At 27.0% G+C, this 17,284-nt stretch overlaps 2 protein-coding genes across 4 annotated transcripts in view; both read right to left on the minus strand.

The window, feature by feature from the left end:
- On the minus strand, nucleotides 1–16,021 carry LOC132946193 (probable multidrug resistance-associated protein lethal(2)03659). Of its 3 annotated transcripts, XM_061016061.1 has the most exons (27): nucleotides 15,896–16,021; nucleotides 12,006–12,113; nucleotides 11,833–11,916; nucleotides 10,216–10,326; nucleotides 9,999–10,133; nucleotides 8,291–8,501; nucleotides 5,824–6,046; nucleotides 5,422–5,578; nucleotides 5,201–5,339; nucleotides 4,718–4,828; nucleotides 4,326–4,613; nucleotides 3,802–3,966; nucleotides 3,608–3,729; nucleotides 3,444–3,541; nucleotides 3,291–3,376; nucleotides 2,820–3,211; nucleotides 2,448–2,731; nucleotides 2,295–2,374; nucleotides 2,078–2,228; nucleotides 1,887–1,993; nucleotides 1,684–1,807; nucleotides 1,441–1,611; nucleotides 1,237–1,364; nucleotides 934–1,179; nucleotides 676–848; nucleotides 359–599; nucleotides 1–266 (listed from the first exon to the last, which is right to left on the minus strand). In XM_061016061.1, exons 2-27 carry the CDS (start codon nucleotides 12,011–12,013, stop codon nucleotides 237–239), a joined length of 4,065 nt encoding a protein of 1,354 aa, XP_060872044.1. In that variant the 5' UTR covers nucleotides 12,014–12,113; nucleotides 15,896–16,021; the 3' UTR covers nucleotides 1–236. The 3 variants fall into 3 exon arrangements, with proteins under 3 accessions (XP_060872044.1, XP_060872046.1, XP_060872047.1); XM_061016063.1 differs by lacking the exon at nucleotides 15,896–16,021 and having other exon boundaries at nucleotides 12,006–13,766; XM_061016064.1 differs by lacking the exons at nucleotides 9,999–10,133; nucleotides 10,216–10,326.
- Nucleotides 15,794–17,284, minus strand: part of LOC132946192 (ATP-binding cassette sub-family C member 4-like) — a 12,623-nt gene continuing 11,132 nt past the window's right edge. Inside the window, 4 exon segments of the mRNA XM_061016060.1 lie at nucleotides 15,794–16,341; nucleotides 16,420–16,660; nucleotides 16,737–16,909; nucleotides 17,021–17,266. Coding sequence (XP_060872043.1) covers nucleotides 16,309–16,341; nucleotides 16,420–16,660; nucleotides 16,737–16,909; nucleotides 17,021–17,266 — 693 coding nt within the window. The 3' untranslated portion in view covers nucleotides 15,794–16,308.

Raw genomic sequence — 17,284 nt, forward strand, 5'->3', positions numbered from 1 at the left:
TACTCTATAATGTTATAGGCTATATTATAATATTTTCATAGTAAACCATGTACTTCAAATAATAATAATAATTATTTGTTTATTTTAAATAGCTGTTTGGACTAGAGAAAGCTGACAAATATACAACGAAGGACACGAAAATGTAATTGTTCTATAACGATACATTTGATATTTAGAAACGTTGACTATATTATTTAAACAACATTTTCAATAATTGAATTGTTCAGATTTCTTCATCAACTAGAGTCCGGACTTTTGTTAAAACTCTAAAAAAAAATATGGTTGGTATAGAGATTTAAATTATAAAATATCACATATTTTATACCAATGAAATAAGAAAATATGGATTTTATAATACCTCAGATGCCATACTATGTAAAAAGTAAGCAGTATCCTTTCCCATCTGTTCAACCATTTTGTAGAAAAATCCATCAGTGTTTTTCAACAATCTATTTGGATGGTCAAATTCAATTATTTTTCCAAAATCCATAACTAGTACTTTATCGGAGTCCATAATAGTATGTAGACGGTGAGCAATTGTTAGTACTGTACAAAACCTAAATTTACTCCTAATCGTATTTTGAATCAACTTGTCAGTCCTGTAGAAAAAAGTAATTATGTATGTGATTAAATAATATTGGATTACAATAAAGCAGTTTTCAAAACTTTAATTACATTGGATCGACATTGGCGGTGGCCTCATCCAATATCAGTATCTTATTTTTTTGTACTATTGCTCTAGCTAAACAAACTAATTGCCTTTGACCAACACTGAAATTCGATCCACTCGCGGAAATTTTCGAGTTTAGACCGTCGGGCAATTCTTCTACGAACTCTTTGAGTTCTACCTTTTTAATTATTAAAAATATTTTCAGTCAATTAAGAAAAGAAATTATTTTTTGTTGTTAGGTGAAATTAATTAAAAAAATATACTTCATCTAGTGCATTCCAAAGAGCATGATCCGGGTATTCGTCAAATGGATCTATGTTTGTTCGCATTGTCCCAGAAAACAATACTGGTTCTTGAGGAATAATGGACAACTTAGATCTAAGGTCATTCAGTTCCAATTCGTGTATATCTATACCGTCAATGATGATTTTACCTTCATTCAGAGCTAATCTAAACAATGCTCCGATAAAGGACGATTTACCTGCGCCGGTCCTACCAACAATACCCACCTAAAAAAACGTAAAACTATCATTATTTAACATTTAAAATGACACTCAATCAACTACTTTTTCCATTGTCTGAATTTGAATATTTAGATTTTTTAATACATATGGTGAATCTGAACTGTAACGTAAATTAAAATCTTTAAAAACAATTTTACCAGAATAAGGCCACCCTTTTGGCCGCGTTTTTACTAGAAAATAAAATAATTACATACATTCTTAGTAAACATAAAATTAATAAATAAAAAAATAATTATCAAATTTTACCAGTAGTAGAGTGAAGAGTATCTTCTTGTGGTAAATGTGTGTATTGTAAAATTCTTTCAACTGGTACCATTAGGTTTTCTAGAGCTGTGGATTGTTTTACCCCCCATTGAATCCTACCCAGTAATGCCACCACTTGTGTAAGGGCTATACCAACAATTCCACCATAGACATCTAAAATTAAAATAAATCTCTTTAAATGACACGGTAATATTTCAATATGATATATCTTAGTTCTTGACTTACGATTGCCCATTACCAAAAAGCTTGATATTACAATACATAAATAAATGATACAAATTATATCTAACCAGAACCCGAATCCTTGATTCAAACACGCACTTAAATGTGAAGCTGAGGTATGTAAATCCTATATGTATGTAATACTAACATATACAAACAACTCAAATAATTTTAATTTTAACATCGTGAATTATAATTTAACTTACTTGATGTTTATCAAATTCTCTAGATAAAATATCCTCTACTCGAAATGCTCTTATTGTTGTTAAACCTTGTAATGTTGCATTCATATGAGCTAATACAGGACTTAGTGCTGTTTATAGTTATAAATATTAATTGTTTTCAATAAAATAAATCATAGGTATACGTTTATTTATAATTTAAATATCTCACTTACTTTCTCCTTCTAATCTTTTGACACCTTGAGATGTTTTGAAATGCAAGTATCTGAGTTTGTAAATGATTATACCCACGATAAATGTCGGTATTAAAAGATAGATATTAGTAAATGCAACAATAAATACAGTTCCCAAAATAAACAAACCATTCTATTAAATATATAAAAATAAATAAATGTAAAGTATTTCATATATAAGTAATATAAACATAGTCACTTGAATGGTATCCAACAAAATATGTGGTAAGATTTTATCTACAGCGCCCATGTCTTTAGAAAAACGATTCAATATCTGCCCTGCAAAGAATAGGATAATAAATGTCATGCAATAATATGTAAATCACATAAATAATATAAAAAAAAATAATACCGGTAGAATTTGTATTGAAAAAATACATGGTAGTTCTTATAATGGAATTAAACATTTGATTGTGTAAATTTATTGAAGCTTTCGTAGTCATTTTGACAAATATAGCAGACCTGATGATAGCTGTTACTATCAGGGAGACTATTAATATGACATAAATCGTAACATAAAATCGCTGGTAATTAGATAACAACAATGATGCACTATTTGAATCCAGAGACACTGACGTATTATTGATGTAAGATGTATTCAATAATTTTTGATACTCATATACTTCGTGATTTACCCTGAAAACAGTAAAAACAATACACATTTCACTACTTAAAATTATTTTCCCATTAATGTATAGTTAATGAGGATTCGTAGAAAAAGTACCAAATGCTAAGCCAAAAATCTCCACTAGTAGTTAGTACTTGAGTAAAAATGCACATAATAATACTTAACAAAATGTTAAGCCTACTTCCACCAGACGTAATGTATGATATAAATATATTTTTGGAATTATATTCATAAGACTGGAGGGACGATATTTTATTAGGTTTTGGAGATTGATCATCACTAATTTGATTTTCATATTTAGACGATATAATGCTGTTGTTGGATCCGTGCAAAGATGAAACCAAGCGTGAATCGGCACTTTTATTCTTCATATTATTAGTTTCAATTTCATTTTCAATATTTCTACCTTCTGGAGATCCAAGTAAATTTTCAATGTCAAAACTGGAATCTTTTAGATTTTTATAAGATCCTTCAGTTATTATTTTACCCTAAAATAGAGAACATAGCTTTAAGGTTGATATAGTATTACATCATCCAGTAATCTCACGATTGAACACTTATACTAACATTATTCATTAGAACAATTTGATCAACATCAGATAAATATTGGACTTGGTGTGTAATGAGAATACATGTTTTTGCTTTTAGGTAATCTATTAATTAAAAACAATATGCTTATATTATTATGTGTTAGTACAATTTAAAAGTTATGTACTGTACCTAAAATGCATTTTTCAAATAAATGCTTGCCAACTCTAACATCCACAGCTGAAAGTGGATCATCCAGTAAGTAAATATCTGCTTGTTTGTACACCGCTCTGTTGTAAAACATTTAGAATTATTAAATGCAAAATTATTTTGTTAATTTTGTAGATTATACTTGCCTCGCTAAATTAATTCTAGCTCTTTGTCCTCCACTTAAGGTTATTCCTCTTTCTCCCACTATCGTCTCATCACCAAGTGGAAATTGTTCAAAATCGCTTTTTAGTGCACATACATGAATAACCTATTTAAAAATTATATCAGTTAACTTTATTCTAAATTTCAAGATAGGTGATGTTAATCTTTATAAATTTACTTGTTTAAAACGTTCTTTGTCCATAGGTGATCCAAATAGAATATTCTGTCGAAGAGTCCCAGAAAATATCCATGGATCCTGAGGTGCATAAGACACAACACCTCGTACAGAAATTCTACCTTCGCATAAAGGTAATTCCCGTAAAATTGCGTGTATTAATGAACTCTGTATAGAATATGATAACTATGAGTTTTGTCTTATAAAATAGATCAAAAGTTCTCAAACTTTCTTTTGCTATTCACATTTGAGATAATATTATTATGTGTAAATATAAATTGCAGAATGGCACACACGTGTTCCTCCCCCTACCGACTTAATAACCTACAGTAAAACTAAAAATAGCTAATGGCCTCAGCTGCCGGGCTCAAGATCAATTAAAAAAAAAAAAAAATTGCAGAATGATAAATTGGTATAATTTTTTAATTAATCTGTATTTTGATTTGTTTCTACTTTCTCGTAACATCCTGTGACTATGACAGTTAGAGAACCTCTAAAATAATATACTATTTGTTATATTTGTTTACCTTTCCAGCTCCTACTGATCCAACAACTGCAACTAATCGGCCAGTTCTTGCAGTTAAGTTAATTTTTTCTAATGTGTTACTATTTTGATCGTCTGCCCATTTCGCAGTAGCATTTAAAATAACTATACTTAAATCATCATCAAGTTTAGTGTTATTTTCAAAATCCTTACAGTTTTTTGTAATATCGTCATCAACAATAAGTGATTGAATAATATCATTTTCCACTAATGTGTCAGATTTCGAAAAACATTTTGATATTTGATCATTTTCTCCGAGTAATAAAAAGTTCTAAACAATAAACTTGTAATAAGATATTCTTTTTTAAATGTACATAATAAATAATTTATCACTGATATTTTGAAATTATTAAATATAATGATATTAGGATATACCTCGATACGATTTATGGATATAATCAATTCACCAATTTGCAACAAACTAAAACTGAACAGTACTACCATTGTCACATACAACACATTGTATATCGATGTCAGAACATAAACCTATAAGAAAGTATCAATAATATATATTAATTCAATATAAATCAAATTCAAAATATTAAAGTATAGTAGGTTATTACACCTATTGTGTTGTCTTCATCTTTAAATCTAAAATCAATTTGGTGTATTTTTACAATTTTTAATTTTTAAGCAAGTTATGAGTAGGTAAAATACTAAAACATTTTAATTAAAAAATTATTTGAATACCTAGCTTAAAAATTAAAATTATAAAAAATTCCAACATGCAAATAGTTGTAAATGCATATAATGTTCTTACTCTACAATGTTCATGTTAAGAAGTAAATTCACAAAATTGGTTCTGATGAAGACAAATTTTTTTTACGTTTATAAGAAAACTCTTAACCGTATAATTACTTTGCGCACAGATATGTGATTTCCAACTAAGATATACAATATGATACTGACAAATAATTGAAATCTTGTTTGAAATACTTTGAACGATAAATAAATAAATCCAATAAATATCGATCTCTCAATTTGTTTAACCTCCATTCTATAACGTATAATGGCATCAATATAACTCTATACATTATTGTGTATATAATTTTAACTTATAAGACTATTGGTTAGCATACTTTCTTAAATATTCTATAAGTTTACTAAAAGGTTTTTCCCACGTATACATTTTGATCACTTGTATTCCCGAAATGATTTCATTCATTAGACATATTCTCTCATCGGCCTTCTTAGCCGTCTTTAAATGGATATAAGACATTTTTTTCCCCATCCAACCTGAAAATTTGTTTTATTTGTTAAGTTAGCGTAGCTAGGATTTTTTGATTTTTTTGTGAGGTGGGGTGCTGATTATATGTTTACACAGAGTTGGTTTAACTAGGGCCTCCCATAAGTTTAACATCACTCACCTGGCTACGCCACTGACACAAGTAATACACAATTTATTCCGAATGCTCGCAAATAAATTTATTAAGTTCACCGATTTAAAATAATTTATTGTAAATGCATAACAATTAACAAACCTTGTAACGGAATAAAAAAAAAAAGAGTAGCTATTCCAATTAATGATGACACGCCAATTTCTTGCCACAATAAATATGTAACCACTATCGTTTGCAGAGGTCCAATCCATAAATAATGTAATTTTGGTAAGACCATGTCGAATTGATTTACGTCATTCGATATCAAATTTAAAATTTGACCGACATTGGTTTCATTAAGAGTATTAGTAGTTAGAAATGATACCTGGGTAAAAACAATAATATAAAACTTTTTTGTTTTTTTACTTCCATAAGAATTGCATACTTATTTAGGTCAGCTACTCCCTTCTTTTGGAGGACACACCTACCAATACTGTCCTCAAAAATAGCAACGGACCACGATTAAACTAACAGTACTACACTTTTATTAAAACTACCTATTTAATACGGGACAGAACTTAAACGAACATAATTTTATCTTAATAGAAGTCTAGAACATTGAGTATAGTAAATTTGCATATCGGTAAAACACACAGTAGACCAGTGCTGAAATAATTTTTGGTCACTCCAGCAGTCCAGCCTGTGGCCACCCCCCAACTTCACTTTATTGAGTACCTGCTATAAGGTAGAGGAGAGGGTCACTTCTATACACTTATTAATATTTTTAATTTTAAATAAACAGGTAGGTAACTAAATAACTAAAATCTTCATTTTTTGTTTAAATATCCACTTTATTCAAACTTTTATAAAAAAAAAAGTAAGTATAATATGTACTTTTGATACTATTAAATTATTATTGCTACAAGAACAATTTTTGAAGAACTTTGTATTACATTATCTGGTTTTTTGACCGAGAAAATATAATTTTGTCAACATAAATGTGTTATTATTGAACTCAGTTATAAATCATTGCCTATGGGCTATGAAAAAGAATTCTAAGGGGAGACGTTGTGTCCACCTAGTGATCTTTGTATATAGCGAATTAAATTTAATAATAATAATAAAAAAAAAAAAATGTTTTTATAAAAATTGAAAATATGTCATAAGTCCATGTCTATCAATAAAATAACTTTCCAGTATATTTTTTTTTTGTTTAAGTTACAGAAGCTAGTGAGAAATCTTCTTTTAAAATCTAATGTTATCTTTGAAAAGAAAAACATTTTTTAATTTCTAACATAAAATTCAAAAAATTCACTATATTTATAACATGCGAATATACATATTTGGTGAAAAAGTGTTTATGGTTATTAGTTTATAAGTTTATATTTTTAAGTTTTATAAAAAAACTTGCTAAACCCGTCCCTCCGTTGCCCGTAAAAAATTGAAACTCTTAAAAAAATTATGATTATTCAACTCGATTTTGATGTAACTCCCTGCAATAAGTGCAACTCAGCCACTAGAAAAAAAATTAAGTCTATCGGTCGAGTAGTTTCCGAAAACATTAGCGTTAAAGGTTTCAATTTTATACATAAAGATAAAATTGGATTTTCGTAAAAAAAATTATTTTTCGGCTAACGATTTTTAGTACTACTTGGAATTTTTTATTTTGACTTACTGTATGCACCAACTAGATTCTCTTTTCTATCAGGAAAGATACAGATGTTAAAAGTCATAGTATTTTTACTATCTCAAATATCGGTAACAGAAAAAAAATACACATTGTAAATACTATACATTCATTGTTACGCTCAGAATCTAAAAGATGGGCAAGTAGGTACCACTCTGCTGTACAGTAGTTGTCGAGTGTATCCCCTTAATGAGTTTGTAATATTTGAACTCAATGATATATCATTGTATGCGTAAAATTATTCTGATTAAAGATGGACTATCATCCTATATCAAGTATATTATACATATTTTGTTGTACGTTTTTTGATATTACGATAAATATAACTCTTATTTTACTTTTTAGTTGCATTTACCGTAGGTTAATTTAATTTTTGCCTAAAACATTGCAATTATTTCATTAAACATATCATCATTATAGGGTTATCTGTATTTCTTTTGATCTTACAATAATTTAAATATAAAACTAATATTTTTTGTGAATTACTGACTACCTAATTATTAGCAAATTAGGAAATAATATGCAAATTTCCTCGATTTTTATGAATTTTGAATAAAAGTTATTGTGGATTAAATATTATACGATTAAATATAAGATACGATTAATTTTTTTTTAAATTACATATGAATGACAATTGAGCACCTTCTATTTAATTTTAAATCGGGGAAGTTCTGACTGTGGTAGACTTCTTGAATTTATCTTAAAAAACCTTCTTACGCCAAAAAGAAGTTTTCAAATTCTAAAAATTAGTATTAAATTATTGAAAATATTGGCCATATATGGTAGGTTATGATCGGACCACTAGACGGAGGAGGTTAGAGGTAACTTCCAGCACGTTCAAAAAAACATATAAATAATTTAAACCACTATCTATGATAACTTGGCAAGCAATTGCTGGTTATCATAGAATAATATTATCTTTAAAGAATATTCTAGGCTTACCTTTCTGTAAATTAGAGAAGAACATGCAACTCGCGTCTTCATCGCTTGGTTCAAGATTTCTTGTTCCGTTGAATAGCTTATGACCGTTGTTATAAATAAGCTGATTAATAAACTAGACGCGCATATATATGCATATCTTATATCAGAGTATTTGGGATTATCGGGATTGAAATATTCCAATAGTTCACCAAGTAATATAGGTTGAGATATTCTGTAATAATGGTGTACTTTACAAAATAAAACATAACAAAATATTTTTGGGTTTAAATTAGTATATTACATCAGTCATTTTATACACAAAAAATAATATGCTCATCCAACATTAATACAGTCATATAAAACCTATATAGCTTACATAATTTGGCGAATATGAATTTCAAAAGCTTATTGATCGAAATCTATCGAACACATATTTTGCTTATTAACTATAATAATACAAATTAACTACTAACATTATAATTCCATATTACCTATATTGATTAACTCTGTTGGCAACGAATCTTAGCAAATTAATTTTATTTTTTGGGAGATTCCTGAGTGCGTCCTAGAATATTAGGTATAATACTACATAGTTGTTTCTCTTTATTTTGTGTTCTTATATTGTGTACTTTGGTTATTTTACCCCTGGATATTCATACCTTGGATATTTTATCCCATTAACTTAAAAAATGTGTGTATGTACCTACTATGTATAATAAATAATAATATAAAATATATAATAAATCTACCTACTTATTGATATTTGATACAGTGACACATGATAGTTATGTAATAATGAATTTAATGTATGGTTATAAAATATAATATAAGACATAAGTGTACAAGTGTATAACTGTATAAGATATGATAAGTAAACACGGTTGTAGAGTATTTATACATTTCAATATGTAACTACTAGTTATAATTGCATCTAATAATTTATATTTTTAGGTATCAATTTCTGTGTTGGAAATAGCAGTCAATTTTTTTTTTAGTAATATTATTTTTAATATATTAGTTATGCATTCCCCTGAGGACACCAAACGGTTATAATAATAATAATATATTAAGTTATTTTCGTAAACCACTGTAAGTAATATAACTACAGTTGAAATAATAGTTCTGTGACAACCGTAGGTACGGTTATACGTGTAACCTGACCTTTCTTTAAAATGTTATTTTATAAACCTACAAAAATTTTAAAAATCTCAAAAATGTTAAATAATATTTAATATTTACAATACATTGAAGAGAATAAACAACGTAAGACCTAATTAGGTACTGAATTTTTTACTTAATGGGTACACAGCATTTAAACATAAAATTTAAAATCTAATATATCCACATTGCTATCTAAGTTTTAAAAAATTTCATAAATGTAATAATAATAATAATTTATTATGTAATATTATAATTTAAGAAGGTATCATTCAACAAAATATTATTTTATATTATTTTGCACGGGGCCTGCATTTTGCAACCTTGCCCCTGAAGGGATATAAAATATAAAATATCAATTCAGATAAAATTGCTCATAATACTATGATAGGTGACTAAAATATGTAGAATTGTTTGCAACATAATAAATTAAAGCACCAAATCAATGTGTCTCTACCAATCATGAGATGCAACATTTTTAGCTAGAAATCATGTTTATTAATGCAGATTATCATATTCATAATTATTATAGTTAATTTAATCTATAAGAAGAAAAAAATTAAATTTTTACTTGAAAATAATTTCTAGTATGCAAATTACGATTCCTAGAAACATATATTTGGCACCAAACATTCGGATCAAAGCTCTTAACAATGTCGGCTTTCGATTCGCTAAATGTGCATGGTTTAACTCCGATCTCCATGTCCTAAATATATGTGGAAAATAAATGCCAATTTACTTCAAAGTAATAAGAAATACTATAGTATTATAAATTATAGATGATTTACTTTTCTAATTGATCGCCTAATGATGATGATATGTGATCGTCTAATGTCGTATACAAATCTATTTCTTTTAAATCCTTGTGCCGTCCTATTTTTAATAGGTTTGACATCCAGCTAAATAAATAATATAATAATTTTGAAAATCCATAAAATCATAAATACATTTTATTTTTTTTTTTAAATATGTACCAATAAATAATTCAAACTAGGTAAGTATATAATAGCTTCATTTCAAAATCACATTTATTGATTTAAAAAATAAAAATGCGATTCCATCACGCGCACCAGAACTCCGTACAATCCTACATTTTTGGTAACTTTGTTCGTAGATCGTAAGTAATAATACATTTGTTTGTATTAATAATAATTTTGATCAATCGTTATTTATTTGTAATATTAAGATCCTAATACCTTTCGTGCTCCCGAGCTATGGTAAAAATATATTCAAAAGAACTAATAAGCCTGAATATCTTATATTTAACGGGTCATCCCCGACCACGTTACAATATTATATCATTCTTTAATTAGTTGGTAGTTTAAAACTACGACATGCCTATGAAAGTAATAAATAAACATAAAATTATATAATATATTATAGTGATATAACTAAATAAGAAATCGTCGTCGTAACCTATTTAACATAATTATTACATTTATCTAGGACTACATTTTGAATTACGATTACTTTTGAAAGGTTTAGTACCTAGTAATTAGAATTATGTACAAACATAAATATCAGGAAACCAAACATAAAAATAATCGTTATATTATACCATTATACCTATAGGTATTGTCTACTAGTTACTAATCAGTTTTTCCCGTTAAAACTTCAAAACTTATAGTATGTTAATATTATACGTACATTTTAACCAAAAAAAGTTTTTGGATACTTGACTAGCTCATTTTTATATTAATATAATCTAATCTTAAAAGAACGTGTTTAACGGGATTCATCATTGTTAGATATATTGGTACTATCTATACGTACAACTCATTTAGTAATTGATAATTTATTATACCGGCATAGTTTGATACCATATATTTTTAAATTTTAAAGATTATAATTAATTAACCTTCATCTTTCACTCAAGATTGTCTTGTAATTAAAAACTCGTACAATTTTTAATAGGTATTAATATATGTATAAGATTTGAAAATTTATCACAAGGTTCATTTTAAGTTGTTGTTTCTGGAATCAAAAAATAAAGGTGACCGTAATTCCACAAATATTTTTATAAGCATCTGATATTGACAAAATTGGATATTAACGCGTAACAAAATTAGTTTTAATGAGAATTTGAAATATACTAGATTTTTAAGTAATTTTGGCTCACGCTATCGTTAACTAATGTATAGGTCATATGATAATGTATCTTAGTATTGTAGGGGGTGGATGGACGAACAATGTCTACTTGTTATCGTAACGGATATAATATAATTTAATAATGTCTAATTTTGTTTAATTGGAATCACATAACATTTGAAATGTTTAGTAATTGAAACACTTCGCACAACATGTAATTTTTTTCTAGCATTGGTATCTGTAATTCTGTATTTTCAACATATTTTAACGACTAAAAGACGTCCAACTAAGTACCTATAATATTTTAATTTATTTACCTATATGTGATGATTTCAAAAATGTTTGCATTATATCTTGGGTTTTGAGAACGTTCGACTTTACTATCTGCCTTCGGAATTTCTCTTAAATAATACAACAAATAAATACAAATTGAGTTCATTATTACTTATTACAATACAGTTATAATATTTGAATAAATTTGATAACTTACTTGTACATAATGTATATAGTATGGTTGTGTAATTCGTATTGTGATTTCTGATGATAACTTATTTAATAATCACGTGAACCTAATATTTATTATTCTTATATTGTATTCCTTGAAAAAAGTAATAAAAAAATAAATATTATTTAGATTACAATAAATTATTAGTATAGATACACGCACGCTGATAAAAAATATTTCATTTGCAATGCACGCCGATTGTCAAGTAGCTAACTGAAAGTATAACTCACAGACCCACTGATATTTTCAACCTCTTATAACCTTCAGAGTTATTTGAAGTAGGTATCTAATCATTAGGTTTTCATCATTCAGAGTAATATAATAATAATTGAGGCTGATTTCATATGAACAAATTATTCTCGCCTCATTACCAATTTTCCTTTAGTTATGCATTTATTCAAAAAATTGATTTTTGGAATTGTTAAGTATACCTATCTACTTACTTAAAAGCCTATAATTACAATTAATTAATATATTTTTATGTTAAAAAACTGTTTGAAACTAGATACATATTATATTAATAACATTTTTTTTAAAGATGGCATTTAATCACATATGAAGAAGAAAGCATAATTGTATATAACTATACGATATGATCGCTTTACTTGAAATTATAACTTTTTGTAAGTGTGCAATTCTAAATTTTTGTTTTTTAAATATTTGATAATCACTGAGTGGGAATCAGAGCTTTTGGTGTCAATTTTCATATGGTTCGTTGTTAACTTTAAAGTGAAATTATGTATAGCGATTAGTGATAAAATGTATAATGTATTAGGTATTTATGAAAGTTGATCTATAAATTATATTATAATTATTGTTTTATATCCATAGCTGAGAAATTTTCGATTACACCACTTGATGCGCTATGTATACGTGACGAGTATGTACCTACTTTATTTACTTTATTTACCTTTTTAATGCATGATGATGCTGGTTTAGAATTCATTTTTTGTAGGTACATAATATTATATTATATTCTTCCGGTGATAAGTGGCGTTGTTTATATTTACTTAGAACGCATTACAAGATAATGATCCAACGATAAGACGACTACCTGCTGGTAGGAGGGGATTCTGAATCTAGTTAAATCTGAATGGATAGTATACAACTGGCATGAAAACGTTTTACGGAAGCTCAATTAAAACTTAGTAAGGTCTACAGATCATTGACTTGGGGAATAGCTGGAATGACAGTATATTATGTTTACAAATGTGTGAACAACTTTATTTTAACGCAAATTCAACAGTATAAAATAATACAAAACTACTGTAAAAATAGTTTTTTTATTTTATTTAAATTGTGTAAAATATGAAAAATACTATCATACCATTATATCAATGGTCAATGTGTTTATAATTTAATATTTTAATAGTTTATTGATTTTATACTTGCACTTAGCATTTAACATTTATTGTTATTTTCTCACCAATTAAATACTACTTATAATGGTGACTGACAAAATGCTAAATATTGTTTTCCATATTATAGTATGATTATCTGTATATATTAACGAGACCGTCCTAAGTGATTAATTCATAACAACGCTGCGCTGAACCTATTAGAGTTATTTCGGTTTGAAATTGTACGTGTAAATTGTATTCCTATATTCCTATATTCAACGAACTTTATTATTGTTAGTATTATTATTATTATTTCCGTGACTACAATATTATTATTATTTATTTATTGGTATTTATTATTGATATTTGATATCGAAACTTGCATTTATAGCTAATTATCTACATTCATATTGGAACATAGACACGCTAAAATGAAGCAAAATAAGGTTTAAATTTATCAAAAATATGAACAAACTTCAAAATAAGTGAATTTAAACCACGGCTTTAGATAGTACTATCATATTAATTATATTTTCTTAGCAAAATTAGTAGTTATTCGAAAAAATCGAGTTTGTTTTTTTAATGTAACTCAAAAACGAATAACCTTAGATACTTTAAATGTTCACGAAATATTTATATTAATATTTTCCATGTAGGACAAAATATTTTGACTTTTTTTGAGCTATTAATAGTCATGTAAAATGTTGGTTAATAATGTAGAAATTTCAATACAAGGATCCTCATAATATTTTCATATATCAATTCAAAAAATATCAAAAATACATAATTAGGTACAATGTTTTTTTTATAAAAGTTTCAAGTAAGAATTTTGTCAAAATTTGAAAATATCATGAAAACTTGCAAACTTTTATGAACTAGAAATATATACAGTTTTTTCTTTTTATATATAAAATTTAAAATTGTATAACAAGATTCTTAATTAGTGTTTCTACTTATGACAAAATAAAAATAAAACCGAAAAGTCATAGTAATTTGTTGTGATCGTTTGAAGTTTAAATTTTTATGTCATTGAATACTCGTCCGTAATTAATGATTTATCATCAAATGATTTTTGATTTTGTTTTAATTTAAAAACGATTAACCGTAGAAATTTGAAAATCTAAAAAAATATTTATATTAGCATTTTCTATACATGGTATAATTTTCAAAATATTTTTATTTATTTGATTTTGATTCAACCTAGATGGACAACCGCAAATCACGGTTTGGGTTAAGCACTTGGTATATTTTTTTAACGTGGTTTAAACTAATTACTCTCTAAACTTTTCTGAAATGTCTAAAATCAATCTCTGAGTTTTTCGTAAAATTCAATTGAATAATTTTTGAGTATATAAGCTACACACATACATTTGTTTTTAAGGTTTAGTTTCATTATTCGAGGCCATAAGCGAGACAATTTGATGCTGCTTGTACCTGAACCGTCGGAGTAACAAATGGCAACCACTTATATACAAAAAAAGGTTTCAATTTCCACCCTGAATCTCAAAATCTTTGTTTGAGGACCTTGAGGATTTAAAAAAAAAATTTCTTAGTGGGTCTCTACATCAAACTAATGACTAAAATTCATACTCATAGATTTGGTGGTTCTGGCTAAACGATGATGAATTAGTCAGTCAGTTAGTTAATCCGGATAAATGTTTCGTAATAAAATAAATAGTTAAACGTACCTAAGTAAAACAAAAAATAATGGATGGTATATAAACATTTTAATAGTATTTATAAGTGTTTTTATATTTAAAAAAAAAAAATTATAATAATTTCTACTATTACTATTATAATCTGATACAAATAGCAACCATTTATGAACAGAAAAAAAGTTTCAATTTTCACCGTGAACTTCAAGATCCCTGCTTGACTTTTTTAAATGCGAATATCGGAAAATTTTTTCTTATTGCACATCTAGGGTATTAGAGAAACCACTATTCCAAATTTTAAATTTCAAGTTCGTACATTTTGCAATTTTTGAGATGTAGCTATGAATGAGTGAGTGAGAGGTGTTTGGATCTTATATATATATATATATATAGATTGTCAATAGATTAATTATAATTTACATAACTTTACAAATCACCATATCTTATATAACTTCCAAAGTCTAAACCAATTATCTTAGACCTATTATCCTTAGTGCACAAAATTAAATAACACAAAAAGGCCTACTTAAATTTTTGATTTCAGTACGACATTATTTTCAGAAATTTTAACCACTAAATAATTTACAGTAGAAAAGAGAAGTTCACATTTGAAAAAGTTTGTACATCCACAGAAAACTCCTAAAGTAGTACAAATATCTTAAGTATTTGTAAATATTTGTATATGAACTTCAAGCATAATATTTAAAATTTCTAAAAAACAGATTTTGAATAACTATGAATTGTTGAAAAAAAAATTCACTGACATGATTGGTCTCAATACTTGTTAATAATATTATTTTAATTTATTTTAATTCGTTGTAATGGTAGGTACAAGTTAGAGCAAACAAACATATCAACAAGTTGGTCAAAGTATACTGACCAGTGTTTATTCTGAGTTCAAACGATTCATATTTCTGATATATTATTGTTATTTACGTTTGTATTACTTTATCCGTGAGCCGTCATTTGTTTTTATGGCAATACGTTTTTAGTTAAGCAGATAAACCTATTCATACATTTAAACAAAGTAAAACAATTAAAAAAAACATTGTACAACAAATAATTGTAAAAATCAAATTATAGCATGATACTAAACAAGAAAAATAGTAAAATAAGCAAAAAATATTACAATTATTTGTTTATTTTGTTTAGCTGTTTGGACTAGAGAAAACTGATAAACATATGACGAAGAACACAAAAATGTAAGTAGTTGTTATATGGCGATACATTCGTTATTGACAAACGGTGACTATACTTAAATAGCTTTTTCAATAATTTAATTTCTCAGCTTTCTTAACCAACTGGAGTCCGGACTTTTTTAAAACTCTAAAAAATAGAAATTTAAATTATAAAATATAACATATTTTATATTGATGAAATGAAGAAATATGTATTTTAAGATACCTCAAATGCCACACTATGTAAAAAAAAAGCAGTATCCTTTCCCGTCTCTTCTACCATTTTGTAGAAAAATCCGTCAGTGTTTTTTAACAAACTATATGGATGATCAAATTCAATTATTTTTCCAAAATCCATAACTAGTACTTTATCGGAGTCCATGATAGTATTTAAACGGTGAGCAATTGTTAGTACAGTGCAAAACCTAAATTTATTTCTAATTGTATTTTGAATCAACTTGTCAGTTCTGTAAAAAAAAATGACTATGTATGTGATTAAATAATTTTGGATTACAATAAAGCAGTTTTCAAAACTTTAATTACATTGGATCGACATTGGCGGTGGCCTCATCCAATATCAGTATCTTATTTTTTTGTACTATTGCTCTAGCCAAACAAACTAATTGCCTTTGACCAACACTGAAATTCGATCCACTCGCGGAAATTTTCGAGTTTAGACCGTCGGGCAAATCCTCTACGAACTCTTTGAGTTCTACCTTTACAAATATAAAACCTACTGTATTATTAATAATTATTAAAAATATTTTCAGTCAATTAAGAATATAAATTATTTTTTGTTGTTAAGTGAAATTAATTAAAAATAATACTTCATCTAGTGCATTCCAAAGAGCATGATCCGGGTATTCGTCAAATGGATCTATGTTTGTTCGCATCGTTCCAGAAAACAATACTGGTTCTTGAGGAATAATGGACAACTTAGATCTGAGGTCATTCAGTTCCAATTCGTGTATATCTATACCGTCAATGATGATTTTACCTTCATTCAGAGCTAATCTAAACAATGCTCCGATAAAGGACGATTTACCTGCGCCGGTCCTACCAACAATACCCACCTAAAAAAACGTAAAACT

This window comes from Metopolophium dirhodum, chromosome 6 (assembly GCF_019925205.1).
Source record: "Metopolophium dirhodum isolate CAU chromosome 6, ASM1992520v1, whole genome shotgun sequence".
Lineage (NCBI taxonomy): Eukaryota > Metazoa > Arthropoda > Insecta > Hemiptera > Aphididae > Metopolophium > Metopolophium dirhodum.